Here is a 14,100-nt window from a genome sequence, read left to right as displayed (position 1 = left end):
CTATTTAGGAGGGTGCAAAACAACCTGCAACCCTCCCTGTGTCCTGGTTCCAAGTCCTTGCCTGGGGACAAGGCCCAGGCCTGCAGAGAAGAGCCACATTATGGGGTCAAGAAGGAAGGACATCACCTTTGTTGGATTTTGTGGGAATATTTCTATTATGACTCTTGCCACAGAGAAAATGCTTTAGGATCTTTTACACCACTTTCTGCCTTATTCAAAAACATTAGCAGGTGGCCACATATATCCCCTCTCTGCCTGATAACTTTCACCCAATATACTCTCTGTTAAGTGGTATCTCCAGGGCACTATTACTTCCAGGAAACACATTCCTGCCTGGCATCAGCAGAGCAGAGTATTGGGATGGAGAAACAAGGCCACAGCCAGAACCTGCAATCATCTGCTGTGGATATGAATCTGCCATGGATATGAGAGAATTAACTGCCTCCTCTGCCTTGGTGTTTCTGATGTGCTGGTCTGCACCCTCCTGTTTCCCTACACCAATGTCGTGCACAGGCTCTGGCAGAGGAGTGTCGGGGGCAAAGATCCTGAATTCAGGGCCTTGGCAGGAGAGCACAGAGGAATTCTGTTATCAAACATCTATACAGCTATTAACATGTGCAATGCCAGCCTCAGAGTGGAATCTGAAACCAGCTGAAGAAAACAACAATATATTCAAAATGCAGTAGTATCGCCTCAACCCAGGAATTTGTTATGAGGAGGTCTGACCAGAGGCGTATCAGTGGTTTCAAAGGGAGATCCTTAAATGCTTCCCCACACGCCTACCCTATTACTAGCTCAAAAGCCAACAGAGATAAGCAGACATGGCCAAATGCATACAATCAGATGATCGACACCTTGATTACTATTAATATTTATGGCTGGGCTTGTAGCAGGAACATGCACAGGTGTGTTTCTGCAGCAGTTTAGGGGAAGCAGGAGCACAAGGAGGACACAGGGTGCTATTTTGGGAAGTGGCTGGCAGGTTCACTGACGCCAGCCAAGGCCTAGAGATTACCAGCTCTGGTGTCTGCTCCTTGTCTTGTAGTCACTCCCTGGAGCCGGTCTCTTTCCTCGGCCTTTCTCTTCTCACAGGCTCTTCCCCTTTCCAGCCCTGCTCCAAGCAGGATGCGCCTAGCCAGTCTGTGTTGGAGATCAGGGCTCTTGAACATTTGGCTTTGCTGCCAGCTACGTTCACGGAAGGATGAACAACCCTCAGGAGCACAAGCCAGTGAAGTCACTGCAAGGTGCAGCACATGAGCTCCTCGCCCCCCTCACCACAGGGTGCRCACCACCGGCTGCCTTTCAGCGCTGACACTGTCCCCAGCTGTCACCGCCCCATGCAGCATGCGCAAACTGCCCTGCAAGCCATGCAGGTGGCCAAGAGGGCCAAGCTGACTTTGGGGGTGGTGAACTTGCCGGTGAGTGCCCAGGTGCCAGAGGATGATGGAGGCACAGATCRGACCGGGAAGCAGAGCCCACTGCATGCACTGAATTGCTCAGTGCTACAATTTGAGGTGAAACACCATTTTCCTGTGGTTTGTGGTGCCTCTGTTTCCCTACCCGACAGGATACTACCATGCTCACAGACTCACCAAAAACGGTTCGGGCAGGAACAGACTCCCTGTTAAGCCAGAAGGAGACCTGCGACAGGATGACCGTCATGATGCAGGGCAGGTACGTCTGGATCACAAAGTACCCGATCTTCCTCTTGAGGTGGAAGTGCGTAGTCATGACCACATATTCCCCTGCGAGACAGTGGGTCACAGCAGCAGGACAGTGGTTATTTCCCAGAATGGGGCCAGCTGAACACCAACCCATCTCCAGAGTGCTAAGGTCTGTCTTGAGCAAACTCTCAAGCCCTCTGGATCTGTACGAGATGAAATTGCAGCTTGTGCATCACATTAGCACTGGCTGGTGTGTCCCAGGACCTTATGGTACTGCTGGCTGCCTGCACAGCTGTACGGAAGAGGGACACATGCTGCAGCATGTTGCTGGGGCTAAACTGCACACGCCGCGTGCACAAGGGCTGTGCTGGGCCAGGTGCCTGCCTGGGCGTAAGCCCACGCTGGCTTCCACCAGCTGGGAGGGCAGAGCATTAGTACTTTCAAAGCACTTTTCTGGGAACTTCTTTAATTTGCTGCCAATGGTGGTAAAACACAGGCAGGTCAACGCCAATGAACAAAGACGCATAGGCCTTCCCTTTTCCGCCCTGGTATGAGATGCGCCTCTTGGGTTTGCTCCTGACGCAGCTTCCCCTCCCTTTTCTCCTCCAGCCCAGGTGGCCACATCATGGGTAAGGCCCTTAAACCTAGAGAGATCTTAACATTGTGTCAATAGGCTTTCAGGACAAAGGATTTTGTTTTCTATGACAATTCTGCAAATATTCCACCCTTCCTCACTTTAACTGTCTCAAAAATCAGGACAGGCTCTGTATTAAAGGTTTGAGCTGTAAACCAAAGGACCAGCTGTCCCTGTTTTCCTTCACTGCCCTATTCCTCCACTCAGAATGATGCACTGAAGCTTTGGATATTTTGTTGGATTATTGTGCCTTTTTGTTGTGAGCATGGCTCCGCTAAGTCATTATGCACAGGAGCCTTTAGCAGCTTTCTTGCCATTTCAGGTTATTCATCTGTACATTTTGCTACAACTTAAGTCAGAGATGGGCCAGATATTATGATGGTTAGTTCCCTGGACTCCCCACATTTCCCCAAGGGAGGTGATATGAGTTGTTACAGACAGACACTATTAAAATCAAGTGTACCAGAGAGGAAATATCCTCAAATGAAAGAACTACTGGTGCATACAGAAGAAAAAAAAAAAAAAGATGAGAAATACACAAGATAACAGAAGCTACCAGTACCTGGATTCAGAGGAAAAGGGAGGAGCAGCAGATGGGAGAGAAAGATGATTAATATTGGTCATTAATCAGAGGAAACATTTGTTTGGGAGAATCTTCTATTAGCTATGATAATATTTGTCCAAGAAGATGCAGTGAAAATCATATTGAACAACATGTTACATTCACCTCCCCTGCTGCAAAACTCTCCTGAGGGACTGAAAAGAGACCCAAGATAAATGAACCCCTGGTACTGAGAACCAGCTGGGCAAGATGGGGCAAATTTTCCACACCACAAATCATTTTTTGATGTTTGAAACCATAATTTTCCAGAGGGTATAGGCAATAAGGCTCTCCCAGTGGAAGCCACAGAAAGCTAAGCACTTTACTGCCTCTTGGTGATTACCCCAGACATCCCCAACTATATTCTCCAAGAGCATGTGGCTTGGGAAGTATTGCAGTGTTTCATTGCCTACAGGCACTGCCTCTACATTTATGCCAAATTGTGGCATTAAAAGCCCATGGGTCCATCCCACCTGACAGAGCACTCAGCCCAGGCATCCCTTTGTGGTCCTACCAGTACCTGTGCTGGATCGAACCATCTCTGTGCCAACAACATGGCCCAGCAGATCGTACTGGTTCAGCCGTGATCCACCCTTTGCTACTTCTACTGATTTATCCTTCCCCAGTGTCCAGGTGTAGATCACCTCTGTCTTTGTGTAGGCATCTGCAGAGCAGAAAGAAGAAAGTGGTTCATGCTTCTGGCTGATCTAAAATATACCAAAATTAGCCTGCAGCCAAATTAAATCCTGCTGTGTACTCCTCAGAGCCACATGGATGAGCACAGCCAAGCATGGCCAGAGACAAAGGCAGTTTAGAAAATGTTAATCAAATGAGCAAGAAGGAGCTGGAGTTTTCGGAAGGGAGCTGGAAGGAAGAGAGGGGCAGAGCTATGTTGTAGAGAGCAATGCCATCCCCTGGACAGGCTAACACTACAAGGACTGGCTCCAAGCAGAGGCAAAACAGGAAGCTGTCCAGGCTAGCAGGCTGCAAGGGAGCAAGACAGTCACAGTCCTGCCTGGCCAGAGCCCAGGAGATCCATGCTAGCAGCTGCTGGCAAGAGAAACATCAGAGTCAGGGTAAAGGATGCTCCACGTAGATGGGTCCTCCCAGAAGAAGCAGAGGGCTGTCTCCATGCCCTCCCATTCCCCTGAGGCAATGGGACTCCCCCTCCAACTTCAGCTCCCTGCATGCTGCCTTTTGTATGCACCCGAATGCCCATGGTGGTAGGCCTCCCCCAGCTCCAGCATTCTCCTTTGGGCTTCGGGTGCAATGTCACAGGCAGAATGCCAACCCAGGTAGCTGAGATCCTTGGGTTTGCCCAAAGAAGAAGCCTGAGGATTAGCAATCTGTTTCTGGAGACCGCAGGCTCCCAACTCCCTTCGTCTTTTGGAAAGTCCCACTCATAACTGAATTAAAACCAGAAGCCTCACTCTCTTCCTCGCAAAGAAACTCACCTTCCTTCTGCTCCTGGACTTTCTTCCCCAGGGAGGCAGCCTGCATCCAGCACCAATGTGTGCCTGCTCCCTGTGCTGCTCTGCCCCTATGCAACTGCTCCTCCGAGGGTCTCCAGTCCCTGTCACTCCTGTTTTGGTCAGGCTAATTCACTTAATAAGCAACAAGTCTGTGAGATGCATCCACTAAAGGTTAAACACAAGCAGGGTTTAATTTTAGGCTGTTTAGATAAGGAGACAAAGTTAAAAGTCTTTACCCTTGCTCAGAAGCAATCCTCTCCCAAGCTGCTCAGCCTCGGAGGCAGCGTTCCCTTCCACCAGTATACTTTTCGCATGCCCCTGCATGCCCCTCCGCTTGCCAGCCTGCAGGCCAGTCCGCCAGGCAGCAAAGCGCTGAGACGAGCCTGCCTGCACGTTGCTGCAGCGACAGCACGCAAGAGCCGCCGAGCTGCTGCAAGAGGCAGTGCTGGGCCCAGAGCTGAGGCAGCTCTCCCGGGACTTGCAAGTTCCCCCCTCTACCCCGCTTCCCCAGCTCGCCATACGCAAAGACCTCTAAAATACACATTTACAATAGCATTCACAAGCATTTGTGGCCAAACCCCTGCTTGTCCCTGTATCCACTCCCTTTCCCAATGCCACCCGCATGCTCTCTGTACTGCCAGCCTTATGCTGTTCAGAAATAGGATCTCTCCAGACTCTGTTAGGAGCTACGGATTCCCCATAAAGTCCAAGCCTCATGTCCACTCTGTACCACCTTTTTAGGCAGGAACAAAATTCACCGTTCAAAGTTCAAGAAGCTTTTCATTCATTTATTTCACCAGGTTCTCCTATTAAGACATTAAGGTATTATCTGTTTGGTTTAGCAAGAGGTCTGTTCAGCTCAGGAAATCTCTCACATCCTGTTTTGTGGAATATTGTTTCTGGGGACAAACAGATTGCTCTGAAATTGTTAAAACAATCATTGTTATCCCTACACTGTAGGTTTTGGTAAATCTGTCAAATGCTAAGCGGGCACTGTGAAAAATGGGGTGAGTGGTTTTGATGATCAGCCAATATTTCTGAGCATGCCACAGCGCTGCCTAAGCACTTCTGATGCAGGCCAGCACTTCTCACTTGATGTGCAACACTTTTCCAGCCTCTCTTTCCAGCTCTCCAGATAGTCCTGGAGAACTCCTTTCTCCTTCAGGCTTTGTTCATACAGCTGTGCCAATGCACCTCCACTCTGATGGGTAGCACCCTCTGCCATACAAATCATGGTTCACCCATGGCCAACCTCAGTCAACAGAGGAAATGTACCCACAGTTTTGCTGCTGGCCACTTTGTCACCACGCCTGAAAATACTGTAGTCTATTAATCTGGTCCTCTGTGACAGAAGTGTCTCTGGTGTTACCTAGCCAAGGCATGGGAACTTGAATTCAAAGCTATTTGGTTCTGTTTAATGCCTAAGCTTGCAATGCAGTCTAGTACAATCCAAACAGGGACAGTTCCTTGACATTTAGTAGAGATAATTCCAGCAACATCTGCTGCTGCCCTAGTGTCAGACAGTTGCTGTACAAACGTCTACGACTGGCTCAGAAAGAGTGGCTCTSTGCTGTGTACATCCACCTCCTAGGGAGTATGGAGGTCGATAAAGCCGTCACGTCCACTGCACCTCTGGTTCAAGGAACAGTGTGAGCACAAGGCCTGTAAGTGGGCAGCTGAAGCTGTTTCAAGTGCCTGGCCCCCTTACTTCCCCCGTGAGCTCTCTGCCTTCCCTTTCTGTGTGGCTACCACCGTGGCCCGGGGTCAGGACACCACTGAGGAGCCATTCAGCTTGCTGGGATCGCTGGAAAGCGGTCACTGAGGCAAATTCAGCTATCCTTCGAAGAACACGTGTGGTGAAGTAGAGGCACACTGGCACTGCCCTTCTATGTACAAATCTAACCCACCATAAACTTCTTGCAAATGAGCAGCTCCTCATYGTGGAGGGCTTTTCAATGTGTACACTATTTTAATCCTACTCCATTATACCAGAAGTGTGCTCAGATGCTATTCTGATGGACTCTAGAAATACCCATGCAAATATTAATCAAGGGCAGCTTTTTGAGATGCTTTTGTCAAAACTTCCATCATTCAAAGGCTGAATAAATAAAAATACCCAGAAGAACCCCAAGGGATGTTTCAGCAGAAATACACATATTAATCTCTTTTCCTCACCAAGAAACATTATAAGCAAGTAGATATGCAGTAATCTGCCTTCATGAAAGTCTTATAATAATCCCAGAGTTTAGGCCTGAGGTATGAGGTTTAACATCCCTTCTCACAAGGTCAATTAACATTAATAATTCATCCTTCTCTAAGGCTTGCTAATTTACTGGCCTTGGTGATGTCTTGTGGCAATGAGTTCCACATTTAATTAGATGCTGCATAAGAAATTACTTCCTTTTAGTAGTTTTGAATAATCCAGCTTCACGGATGCCTTGTGTCATGAGGCAGAGAGCAGATGCACATGATAAACATGATCTCCCTTGGTGTCATTCAAACTTTTCAGCTTTCTCCTTAGTTAACTACAAATCCGAAATGGTTATAGGATAAGAGGTATCAGTGTAGAAAGGCTGTGCTTTGTCTGTTTTCTCAGAGTCCAGAAGGGAGATCAGTGGTGGGGGCTCATTCAGCTTATTTAGCTGGAAGTAGGCAACTATTCCATCTAACGCAGATGTAGGTTGAGAGTGGTGCTTAGTTCATAGGACCTGCAGAGCTGAACTGGGAAATTATTTCCACATTATGGTGAACTTCAGTAGTTTGGAATTTGGCTCTCACTCCCTTTGGATCAAAACCAAAAGAAAAGAAATGTAATTTGCACACAGGGAAGAGGAGGGTACCTTGTTCCCAGGCAAGATATGGGGAAGCCCAGGCAGACAAGCAGCAGCAAATCTGGAAAGCTGAGAGCTGTTTTCAGTTTGCCATAAGCCTGCAAATCCTCCCTAAACCAGGACCCTTGGGTGTTAAGTCCAGGACCAGAGTGTCCAAGTCTTTTGCTTGCATGTGGCCTGCCTTACAGACTAGAGTTTGCCAGATCCACAGGAGCCTGCAGTCAGAGAAACCAGAGCTTTCAGACTCCCAGCAGATCGGCAGGAGTGGCGCAAGGAAGCAGGACAGGACACCTGGCAGCAGACACCACCGCTGTCTTCCCAAATTTGAGTCCCACGCCCCAGGAATCATCTRGTGATGAATGAAAAGCATCTCTGAGTTCTCCACCAATGCAGGTCCTGCTGAGGCAGTGCTGAAGAGGCAGCATTACCTACTGAAGACCGGGAGGGCAATGGGAAGCTGCTCTTCCCACTTACTTATCTAATAAACTTACAGAAAAACCACAGGTGCGTAATCCATCCTGTGAGTCTGAACCACCCATAGGTATGCTCTCTGTCCATTCCTGATGATGCCAGAAATTGCATGTATGAAATACTTTGGTCGTGTTATCATTAACAATAATGCCATCATTAATAACACTGTTAATAAAATACCAGAAGACACTAGCCACACAAAGGACTGTTCTTTAGCTCTGTACACACCTCCTCGCAGGGGCTGATCAGGGTACTTACAGCTCCCAAATTTCAGCGGGCAAGCATGCACATCCATTGGGAAGTCCTCCAGGTGCATGGGGCACTCTGCGTGAATCGTTAGCCTACAACACAAAGAACAGGCATGATCAAAAACACATGGCCATGGAGGCTCCCACCTGGCCCTTCTGCCATGGCATCATTGCCCTGCATCTGTCAAAGGCGACAAAAGCTTCAATGTGGTCACTAACTGTGGGTCTCTGGGCAGCAGGCCATCAGCTGTGGAGAGAACAGCAGGCATGCAGATCTGGCCACCTTTCCCATTTTATAAACTCAACCCTATTGACAGAGTTCATCTTTATTCACTCAGTGCAATCAGAAAATCTGCCAAAGCCCAGGACTTCTGTTTGCTTATGCACTGTGYACAAAGAGCTCATTAATGCCTGGTGCAACCTGTGCCAGGGGACAACTCATGGACCAGGCTGGAAAGCAAAGAGCAAGGGCTTCCAGTGACACAGAACATGGCCTTTTCTTCCAGATGGTTGGAAGGAGCCGAGGGCTGATAGATTATTTAGTCAGGAAACCACACTGTTGCTGGGCTTGTTGAACAAAGTTAACCACTGGAGGAAAACAGAGTCATGAAGTCACAGCTGTTGCACCTCTGAGCATGGGGGCTGGTGGGAGAGAAGCAGCTTAGCCTCTCTCCCCAGCTCTTCCCTTTCGCTCATGGCACTGCAGAGGATGCATGCAGGAAAATGCACAACTGTGTGTTCTGGTGCTATCTGGAGGAGTGTAGGACAGCTTGTGCACGTTACACATCCACCAAATCTCTGTGGGATACCTTGTCATGAAGTGGTTGCTTGAGGGAGGCACAACTATGATAAGAGCAAGCTAGAGAACATAGGGCCAGATATAAAAGGATCTGTTGCAAAAGGCTCTAATAAAGAGTAGCTCTAAACTCATGGTCTTTCTTGGAGTACTGTAAAACCTGCAGCTTTGGAAGGGGAGCAGGACATGTCAAATATGATCTCTAAAGGATCTGTTTGGTCAGTAAAGGAAACCACTTCTGATGGCTCAGCAAAGTAACAAATAAAATGTGGCAGGAGCAACAGACAGATGCAAAGGGCAAGCGAACAGAACTAAGGCTGAAGGTGGCTTGTGGAAAAGTCAGGTCAAGAGGAATAGGGGAAAGCTTCTATTGAGCCACTTTCCTCTAACTGAAAAATAGCCTTTTAACAAACTGAAAAGTTTCAGGTAAGTTATTCTGCACAGAGAAAAACTCAGGCTTAGGTGAATACAAAACAAACCCTGCAAAAAAATAAAGGATTCAGATTTTGTTTAAGCAGAAAAAGTAAAATTTGGGTTTCTTTCATGTGGACAAACCTTAAATGATTCTGGAAAAGAAGTTGTTTTTTAAAGTTGGCATCAAAGAGTTTTGATGGCCAAAAACAAGCACATCCCAAATCACTCTAAAAAATCTCTTTGGGAAAATAAAATAGAAGCAATGTGGTATGGGGGCTATGGGGGTCTCTGCAGCCACACAGGCTGGGCGCCTGCCAGCTGCCTCGTGCCCGGCCAGCCTGCCCAGCTTGGGCCCTGTGAGGATAGATGCTGCAGCRATGGTTGTTGCAGAGCGGCAGATGGTGCTGTGACAAGCAGGACCCGTGCTCTGTGCAAGGCACAAGAAAAGCAGCTGCACAACCGCTTGCTGCTGGCTGTGAGTGCACTGAAGAGACTGTGCTGGAAACTCCCCACCAGCTAGGAAGTTTGCTCTGGCAGGTGAGGACGTGAACCTTGCGATTTCAGAGCTGGGTATTGACCCACATCCAACCTGAAGGTCATGGCAGCTTTAACCCCCAGGAATCCTTATCTTCCTTCAGGGCTAAGATACACTCCTGGAAAGAGCTTTGGAGCATCCCTGCTCCTGCACTTCCCTCAGCTGCTTTTCGGTGGGTCCCAGGAAAGCGCACAACATGGGATGTACCACCAGAGAAACCTAACTTTCTCCAGTCCTCCATGTCTCCCTTTCATCTCGTCAAATCTGTAAGACTTGAAGACACACCTGCTTCTTTTAAAGGATCTGTGAGAGCTGGCATCCCTGACCAGACCTCCCTACAACGGACAGGCAGAGACATTACATGAAGAAGCAGAGAAGAAGAGCTGGAAGCTGCCATAACTTCATTGGGGCCAAACCCTCCTGCATGACCAGGAGCACCCACAGTAGAGGTTTAAAATCCAGACTGTGCCTCAGTGAATTTGCCTTCACAATGTTGGAGAGCTGAAGCATGCCATCCCCTTGCAGTGGTCACAGGGGTAGAGCGCAGCAGAGCAGATTATACCATGGGGAAATCTAAGACCTATTCTTGTACAAGCTTGGCAAAGGAAAGAGGAAAGTACAGTTTCCCATAAGCCTTCTGAACCCTTCCCCACTGTGCTTCAGTGATACCTCCCTGTCTCTTAATGCAACAGAGGTAAATGTTCATTTCTGCTCTTTTCAAAGCCAGACACCACTGACCTGTCTCCACTGGGTACATCCACCCCACAGGGAGAACAGGCACCACTGCGCATTGGGAGCTACCCCACACGGAGAGAGCTGGAAAAAAACAACTCCGCGATCAGGACAGGCTCAGTTCTGGTAAACAGCTCCTAACTATTCAGCAGCAGCAAGACATGGTCCCACAGTCCCCCCAGGGACTAGCTACATGGAAGCCCCGAGGGGTTGGCTGTTAAGTCACCATTCACTCTTGGGTCCCAAGGGCTCTCAACCAACCCGGCCATGGCTGAAGCAGTGCTTCGTACTCTGGCCAGGGTAATCAAAGCAAGTTTAACGGGTCTACAGAGGCAGTCTCCACCTGTGATAGAGACCACTGGGTGCTTACAGAGGAGTAGAAGATCCAGGTGCATTCAGAGCAATCTGCTCCTTGCTCTTCTCTCCGAGCACCCAATGGCTTACAGTTTCCGTGATTCAAGGCTGCATCCAGACTACTGCGTGCTCTGGAGACCAAGGGCCTTCCCTTCTCTGAGTCTGACAAATCCTTTCTAAACCCATGTATACAGCTAGCAACCACCCTGCCCTGTGGGAATTGTTCTACTGACCAAGAGCTGACAACAAATTTCTGCCTGCATTACGGCCTGCCCCAGCTTGGCTTTCTCAGCCTGCCAGAGACCCACCATGTGGTTCAAAGTAACTTCCTTGGAAACAAATTGCTCCTTCTGACTTGTGCTATTCTTCACCTCTGGACCTAGTGTACCTGTTTTCCACAACACAGAAGCAGAGATGATCACTTAGGATCTCATCCAAAATCCACTGAAGTCAATGGAAAGACTGACAGTGATTTCCACAAGCCTACAATCACACTGCTGAAATGATTTTCTCCTGGGGACTCAAAYGCCACCACCAACCAACTGCTCCTTCCATTTGATGCCTCTCTTTTGTAATCTGGATGAAGATTAGGATTTCAAGAAGCAGGTATAAAAACCTGGCAGCAAACAGCAGATGAGGCAGCTTTGCTCCTTCTGTTCTGTTCCTTGCGTAATGCTTTCTTCTGTCAGCTAGAAACTTATTTGGGGAACTTCATCGTTTGTAAGCACTTTGAGCATGTCCTCACAATCTCACTGTTCAATTCTTCCTGTTTCCTTTCCAAGTGCAATGGATTTTTTTGCTTCTAATATTTGTCACTGTATTGGCATAAAGATAATGTTGGTGCCTTTGTGCACAAAATTCAGCATTTCCCCTGCCTCCCTCAGGAGGTCATGCAAGCCTTTTCCTTTTAACCTTCCTTTTCCTTCCTTGGCTTCACTGATTGCTTTATTGTTTCAAAAGGATCTTAGCTGGGTGTCCCCAAAGTCAGTCTTTCCAAAGGACCTCACCTCCTGATCTGCGCTTTTCTTCTGACAAGTTCCAAATTCCCCAAAACCCGAAAGGTCTTTTTCATCCACTGGACCAGTTGCAAGTTTTGGCTGTAATTAACAGCCCCTGGGAAAGGCTGAACACAGACAGCTCAAAGGTGCCAGGCTGCAGGTCCAGTGCTAGAGTACCATTTAATGTTGCCAGAAACGCCACCAAGGCCTTTGGCCTGGCTCTGCCCTCACCAAGGCCAGGACAGCAGCAGAAATCAGCTGGGCACAAGCCAGCCCTGGCCATGCCTTCCCGCCTGCTCCAGGCCATGGCCAGCAAGAGTAAGTGCTGTCAAGGGAAGGAGTTGTGTGGGAAAGTAGTAGTCACAATTTTAAAACTAAAGTATGTTTTGTTAGCTGAACCAGTAAACAATGACAAAAACACAATAAATCCATCAACAAACCACTGAAAAAGCAACTTAATCTGCCACCTTCTCCACAAACTGAAGGAGTTTTTAAGTCTCCTGAAATTAAATAAAAAAGGAACAGCCAAATCACTCCAGCACAATGAGTCTGTTCAGCAATTTTGGCTGGTCAGAAGTCAGCACATTTACAGATAACTTGTGAAGAGAGTGAGCTTTCTTGCCGAAGGGGAAAGGCATACAGGCATTCCCTCTCTCGGATGTTCTCCCTTGCCCGCGCTCCTTTTGCCATGGCCTCACGTGTGCAGGGCGCGCTGGCTCTCCGAGATGTCTTTCCCACGGCTCCACTGCTGTGTGCTGCTGCTCGTTCCTCTGTGGTCCTCAGTCCCTGACACCCCTCGGCTATCTACTGCCCCTCCCCGGGTCCTTCTCCTCCAGCCCTTCTTACACACACTCAGCTTCCAGAGCACTAAATAGCAGAGATATTTATGGGGGTTGCGAAATCAGTCGCTGCTCAGGAGCATACACATCACCCCCCCTTCTGCTTTACTTCCAGCCTTTCCTGCACCAGCCTGTTTCTGGCTAAGAAGTCCTCAGCACCATATGCTTTGCCTAATGAAATGTCAAAATGTCAGACTAAGAGGAATGCATCTCACTTCCCAGGCAATTACCACAGCCTCTGCAGCATACGGGTAAAAGAGCCTGTTGCAGAAATGCTCTTTACCCCGACCCTATACAAGGGAGCTTATGGCCAGGTAACCTCAGAGGTTTGCTTCATTACTCTGACATGCTGTTCAAGTCCAGACATCTGAGCCCTGAAATGTCATTTTAAAGCCTAAACAGCATGTGAAAAATGGCCACGCTGCCAACAATCGCATAATCCAGCTGTTCTATCCTTCAGCTCATCTGTCCCACTCACTAGCAATAACTAATTCAGAACTGTCTTGAAATCAGACTGCAAACTCCTTGTGCTCTCTCATTGCTTTGCTGGCACAACTGCGCCAAAAGTGGAACATCCAGGAAAGAACCCATGCTTTTCTCTTTAAAGTCATAGGAAGTCCTTTGAACTGCTCAACACAATGGCAAGAAGCGTGAATCAGGCTAAACATACCTCTCCCAGGGCTGACGGTACAACAAACCTCTTCAGCTTCGTTCTCATGGTTACCAGGAGCTTAGCAAAGCCTTTGATGTGTCATTAGAGCCCCTGTCGTTACCTGCGTCGTGCTGCAGGATGAGCTAGAGTCTCAGTCCAATTTTTGGGATGCAAATGTAATAATCCCTTGGTGTATATGTGGTACAAAAACATGACAGCACCCTGCACAGCAGAACTGACTTTGTTTATGCCAAGGATATTGCTCGAGTCTTGTCCTGATTTCTCCTCTAGGAGGTTCGTTGATAATCACAGTCAGGTCAAATAGGTAGTGTTTACGGTTTAGACTGTGTGCAAATCTAGGTTAGGTTTAATTGCTCAGGTTTGAGTTTGAAGCCAAATTGCTTCTAGGATCCCTCTCTGTCTGGATCTGACAGCACTGAATTCTCATTACATCCTCCCCCAGGCCCAGGAGATTTCAGCCCATGATGGCAGATAAGGAGATCTCTGCAGGGAGATAAGGTGATCTCTGAAGATTTGTGCCTCCTGGGATGGCTTCTTTACAAGAGTTTGCCTGCATAAAACCAAACCTAGAAAATAGGTCATTTCTGCCTCTGGACCCACTCTGGAAACTGTATGGCAGAAAAAAGCTTCAAACTGGCTGTGCACATCTTATATATTCAAATGCTCATGTGGTTAGCATGCTAGCTTTGGTTTGCTCAGGTTCATTTACATTGTTTTCTAGAACTAACCCCAGTGCAGGCTCAAGCCAAACTAGCTGTCTGTCCACATTACCAAGAAGCTGGTGCAGGGATGTTCGAGCTGGTATTCTTGCAAAAACTGAATTATGGTTGCACCTCAA

The 14,100-nt window shown here is 48.1% G+C and overlaps 1 protein-coding gene across 1 annotated transcript in view; it reads right to left on the bottom strand.

Annotated features, from left to right (window-relative positions):
- Window positions 1–14,100, bottom strand: part of LOC112965720 (gamma-aminobutyric acid receptor subunit alpha-3-like) — a 65,893-nt gene that overhangs the window by 10,919 nt on the left and 40,874 nt on the right. The window contains exons 5-7 of the mRNA XM_026064995.1: window positions 7,932–8,014; window positions 3,420–3,563; window positions 1,593–1,745 (exon numbers count right to left, since the gene is read on the bottom strand). Coding sequence (XP_025920780.1) covers window positions 1,593–1,745; window positions 3,420–3,563; window positions 7,932–8,014 — 380 coding nt within the window. The remainder of the gene's footprint in view (window positions 1–1,592; window positions 1,746–3,419; window positions 3,564–7,931; window positions 8,015–14,100) is intronic.

Source organism: Apteryx rowi, unplaced genomic scaffold (assembly GCF_003343035.1).
Source record: "Apteryx rowi isolate R43461 unplaced genomic scaffold, aptRow1 scaffold_102, whole genome shotgun sequence".
In the NCBI taxonomy this organism is placed as follows: Eukaryota; Metazoa; Chordata; class Aves; order Apterygiformes; family Apterygidae; genus Apteryx; species Apteryx rowi.
This window is presented reverse-complemented; position numbering and strand designations above follow the sequence as displayed.